The following is a 5,471-nucleotide window of genomic DNA, read 5'->3' as shown; positions in this document are numbered from 1 at the left end:
AAAAATATATACAAATATTATGTTATTAACTATTATTATATATATTACATATATTATTAGTATATGGCTTTCTAACACTTTATTATTTTAATTATGATGTTAATGTGATTAACATATATTAATAATTAACTTCATTATTATAATTTTCGTTACATTATTTCATTTCCACTATGCCGGTTGGATTTCTAACTCTGCTTGTACTGTATAGAAGCGTATTGACTCGTGTAAATAAAAGCGGAACAAACGCTCTTAGCAAAGATATAGAAACGAAAGCATGAAGCGGACGCATAAAGCAAAAGGATATCCGACATTTCGTATGAATAATCTTTTGCTTTTACTGCAAAGCATTTACTTTCTGTTGTGTACTTGTAAGCACCATCATTCTCGGAACTAGCATCAATAACGTAGCCACACAGCTTATATAAAATTACAATGTACAAATCATACTCTTTACCATATTCATGTATTTTCACAGAATTTTCCTGTAATTTTTCAATCACATAGCAATAAATTAACTTCAAAATAAACAAACAATGATAATGTCTTTACACATTATTGATATATTCCACTTCGACAAATAAAAGCAAAAATATATTCATTCGCTTTATGACCTACTTCTTTTAATTATGTGTTGCATAATAACTATATATTTTGCATATTTCGAGATATATTGTAATCTGCAAAAATTTCTTATATTTTACATCATCGTCTTTTAAATTATCATAGTCTTGGATGAAGAAATCAATTTAAAACAAATTTAATGTGATGGTTAATTAAAACTTAAATTGATATGAGATATCATGTCATTTAATCATTCGAGTAAGCGATTCCAGTGTACAGCTTGTCATGAGAGAACTAGATGAATGTTTGCCATATCATAATTCTTGTTATCGATTTGCGTCATATACGGAAACTGCACGATAAAACACTCAAATACTGAGGCGTAAAACATACTTCAAACTACGAACCATCGATCTCCTCTCGCAATTTTTCTGCCGCTTAATCCCATGCAATCCCATGATGCAATATAAACCACTCTGCAAGATTAAACCGAATATCGAGTAGCTTAATCCGTACATTTCAAACGATCATAGTTAGTAGAAACGAAGACTGATACATGTTTGATGAAATAAAGAAGATATTTCATTTATTATTCGGCTAGAAAGTAATCTTTATTTGTCATATGTACTAGTTAAAAATGAAAATTTTAAAACTGATATTCAAATATCCGTCTTGACGCTATATATTGTTTCATTCAAGCTTTGTTATCCACAAAATGTCAATATTGATAAGTCAGTTTGGTTATTGATTTGATATTGATAATGCTGAAGTAGATTTCGACTTTTTTTAAATAAAGAATTTGTATTTCATTTGTTTGAAAATCGTATCAGAAGTGAAGAAAAGTGGAATTATGAACATCTAAAAGAAAAATTAAATAAAACTGACAATTATTTATTAACTGATAAAAATCTTTATTAAAAGATACTCTAGTTATTTGAACTTTAAACTATAATAATTAACATTTATATATTATGAATAATTTTAAATTTTAATAAAAACAATAATTTTAAATAAAAAACAGAATTTTTTTCGGAATTATTCACTAAGCGGGGAAATGGCCAATCGGTTTTGTTTTTGTTTAAAATTATAGTTTACGTGAATAATATTTAAATGTTAATGATTGTAGTTTAAAGTCAATGTATTCTTTGAATAAAGATTTCTATAATTAATAAATAATCATGGACTTTATTTAACTTTTTCCTTAAATATTCACAATTCTTTCATTCTTACCTACATCCTCAAAAATATATAATAACTCATCTTAAATAGCGTGTGTGTTCTATGGTCACGAATTATATTACGGCAGTAAGCATATATCGGACTATCTGGATATGAGAAATGAGAGGTTACCACTATTCTAATATACTGCAATAATACTGTTTGCATTTACCCTGTGTTCGCAATTCCCCCACTTTCTTCTATATCTAGAATTGATTGGAGGATTATTATTACAAAGCATTGCTTTAATAACAAATCAACTATACCAAATTATGATAACAGAAGAAAAAGAAATAATATGAACAATTCTTATACCTTATCAAAGTTTGATTATATCATCAGTATACTTTAGATTATCATGATTGGATTTGACTCTTGTTTTGTGATTCAACTCTAATAAACAAAGGATTTTTAACTTTCTGTTAGATATTTAATTGCTAAGAAGGACTCTAAAGAAAATCAAAACGTTCAATCATTGATGATATCGTATTTAATCCAAGGAAGAAAATATTTTTTTGTATTACTATTATATTTACACTTTGTTAATTGCACTGTAGTCTCATTTGTCTTATTTTGTTAAATTTATTGTATCTTATGTTCGCAAAAATTCGACGAGACAGATTTATATATCTGAAACTGTTATCGATTTGTACGTATCTCTTTTATAAACCATTCTGTTATCTTGCTATGAATTATTCTAGCAGCTATTTACTTTTTTAATTTATTTTTCGTTTTTATATGCTACGTTAATTAAATTGATAATAGCAGAGTTTGTACCATATTTTAACAATAATGAACCAGTTGTTAATATTTATATGAACTTAAATTGACAGGAACATTCATATAATCCTCCTCATCATCTCCTATGTGATTTAAGATGGCTGATGCATGATGGTGAACTACTCGTATGCTATCGGCAATTTACATTTCTGTGACGACAGGTCTCCAAAGATCCTCAAGAGCATTTAACGTTATTCGCCGGACAGCAGCGCGCGCGCACAGCACCTCAAAGGGTTAAAAGTTTGAGATTACCAAGAGCGCCCTATACCGAGTTTGCTGGGAGTTTCCGTAAAGCAACCAGGTGCAAACAGATCTGATCGTCTCGAATGCACGGAACTCTCGGGACCTCGAGGCGAAAACAGTACTCTTTCGACTTAGATACCGTAAGTTTTGCGCAGAACGTAACAAACTGGGGGCGACTAATGATGAGCAAGTTTTCAATTCTTCGATCCTCGCAGGTTGCAAGATCTTTCGATCTTAAGCTTATTTTCACGAAGAGAATCACTCAACTACATCTTGCGTCGATTTTATTTGTTTAACTTTCAGTTTCTGAATGCGTTTCTTTTTATCTAATGTTGATTGGAAGAATAATGGATATAAGAATCATATAGCGCGGTGCGACATTCGATAGCATTTCTTCCTGCTTCTTTGTGGTAATATATCACATTGAGAGAATAAGTTTCACAGCAAAAAGTTATGACAAAATCAATATCGATACGTTTCTCATCTTTCTTTTTTATACAAAGCATTGCAAAGGCAAAATTATTGTTTAACCGAGAAGAAAACTTTTGTATATCATTTATGGAATAGATAAAAAAGCAAATAGAGAGATAAAGAAAAAATATTACTTACCCAGCTGACAACGATCTCCACCTCTTCCGAGAGGACATTGGCATCTCTGTCTGAATGTTCCTTGCTTTCGTCTGAGGTTTACGGTATTGCCCTCGAGATCCACGGCTCCGTCGTCGTCGTCTTCGATTACTACATCGACTTCATCTCCGCGAGATTGCTCGATATAACAATTTCCAGCTGGTCCGCAGTCCAAGGAACATGCTGGCTCAGTGCTCACGATGCTCTCCATCGTAGATGGTAGTTTTTGCTCCAGATTTGGGCCCTGAATATCCACAGAAACAAGAAATATCACTAGTATCATATTGGATTACTTCGTATTGGTTTGCATGTAATAAAAATTGGAGTTTAACATTGAGAAGAAACTGTAAGTCGAATAAAGGAAATCGATTTTCTATATGTTTATTTATGTTATGTGCGTTTAGAATTAAACAAAATTATTGCGTCGTTGTGAATTTTTAACTACTCTTTTAATACATATCATTGTGGAATCAGATTTCTTAATTAAATCATTCGAAAATACTCATAGAACCATATTTAACACAGTGTCAAGCACCACATTTATCATAATTAACCTATCTGCATTAATACAAGCGTAATTTTCCCGCAGGGATGACTGATCCGCACAGTCATTTGGGCTTAGCAGTACCGCGTGAATCCGAGCTCAATACACTGCGGACTCATATGGTATACATCTACATATTACGTATATGATACACGCATACACACATCACACACACACACACACACACACATACACGTGCGCGCGCATTTGTGGAAATGAATAATTAAAAGAAAATAGAAGCAAAAATATTTTAAAGCAATTAGCAAAGAATAAGATTGAAGATTAGACGAATGTGTGTTTAAAAAATTTCATTAAATTACACAAAAAAACTTAATTTGTAAAACATAAATGTTATGTCAAATTACATTTTAAATAAGAAAATTTAAAACAAGATTGACATGCTTGAACAATAAGAAAGTTAAAGAAAGTTTTGTGAAAATGTATTTTTCGCATAGTTCCGAGCATAACAACGTGAAGGAAGTACATGACTTTAGTAAGCAACCAAAAAGAAGAGAATATTATTTATGAGTCGACCCGCTTTCTGACATCCACCTCATCACTTATTGATTCCTCTGCTCGCTGTTGTCGATTCGAGGCCAAGAAATTTTCAGAAATAATGGGGTAGCCTGCTGCATGTTAAGAAAGCTACAGCGGATGTGAAGTACCTGTTGCACGTCTCATGTTTTTTATTTGAGGAGACTTTTGAATAAAGATTGTCCTAAAAGTTGCGAAACTCATGCTTAATGCCGAGACCAAATATTACCAAATATTAAATAAATTTATTTATCTATTTGTGAAAAAAAAAACATCCGAGAAAGAATCGAATTCACATTAGTTTGATCAAACAATGTGTTAATTTGATATCATCAAAATGTCTATGCCAAGTCCATTTTATTAAATTTTAATAATGTTCCACGTAATCAATCACAGTGTTAATATTAATTTATAATTTCAGTTAATTTCTATCAATTGATATATATTTTAGTAAAATTATAATATTATCTCTTACACACTGATATTTATCTGTATTTTATTTTTAATTTTTTTTGCTCGTTATAACAAAAGAAACTTTTCAATATTTATTATACAACTCAAGACAATTGGTACAAAGTCTTATGTCATATCATTTGATATTAACATTCGGATCAAATTCTTAATCTTGTCAGAACTTTATATCCTTTGGATGTATCGAGAATTAATTCTAGTTTAAAGAAAGATTCCTCAATTGAGAACATTTGTGTTCGATTTCGTAATCGCTGTTTCTATACCTGGCATGGACATTCATTTATGTCCCTTTGTATGTAATGTAAAGGGACATTTTCTATTCTGGAGTGCTTAACTTAAAGACAATGTTAGATCGATTCTCTCCAGTTTAGTGCGAACGATGATGGCACGTGGACACATCGATCAATCTATATCTTAGTGTGAATTCTGCGATATTGACTATTCCTTTGTATAATATCGAGTATTTGCTCAAAATCAATACAACATAAATTTG

At 30.8% G+C, this 5,471-nt stretch overlaps 1 protein-coding gene across 1 annotated transcript in view; it reads right to left on the bottom strand.

The window, feature by feature from the left end:
- LOC108693994 (pikachurin-like) overlaps positions 1–5,471 on the bottom strand; it is a 135,127-nt gene that overhangs the window by 89,241 nt on the left and 40,415 nt on the right. Inside the window, exon 4 of the mRNA XM_018203243.1 lies at positions 3,412–3,673. Coding sequence (XP_018058732.1) covers positions 3,412–3,673 — 262 coding nt within the window. The remainder of the gene's footprint in view (positions 1–3,411; positions 3,674–5,471) is intronic.

Source organism: Atta colombica, unplaced genomic scaffold (assembly GCF_001594045.1).
Source record: "Atta colombica isolate Treedump-2 unplaced genomic scaffold, Acol1.0 scaffold1, whole genome shotgun sequence".
Classification (NCBI taxonomy): domain Eukaryota; kingdom Metazoa; phylum Arthropoda; class Insecta; order Hymenoptera; family Formicidae; genus Atta; species Atta colombica.
The sequence above is the reverse complement of the archived record's forward strand: the minus strand, read 5'-3'. Positions and strand labels throughout refer to the sequence as shown.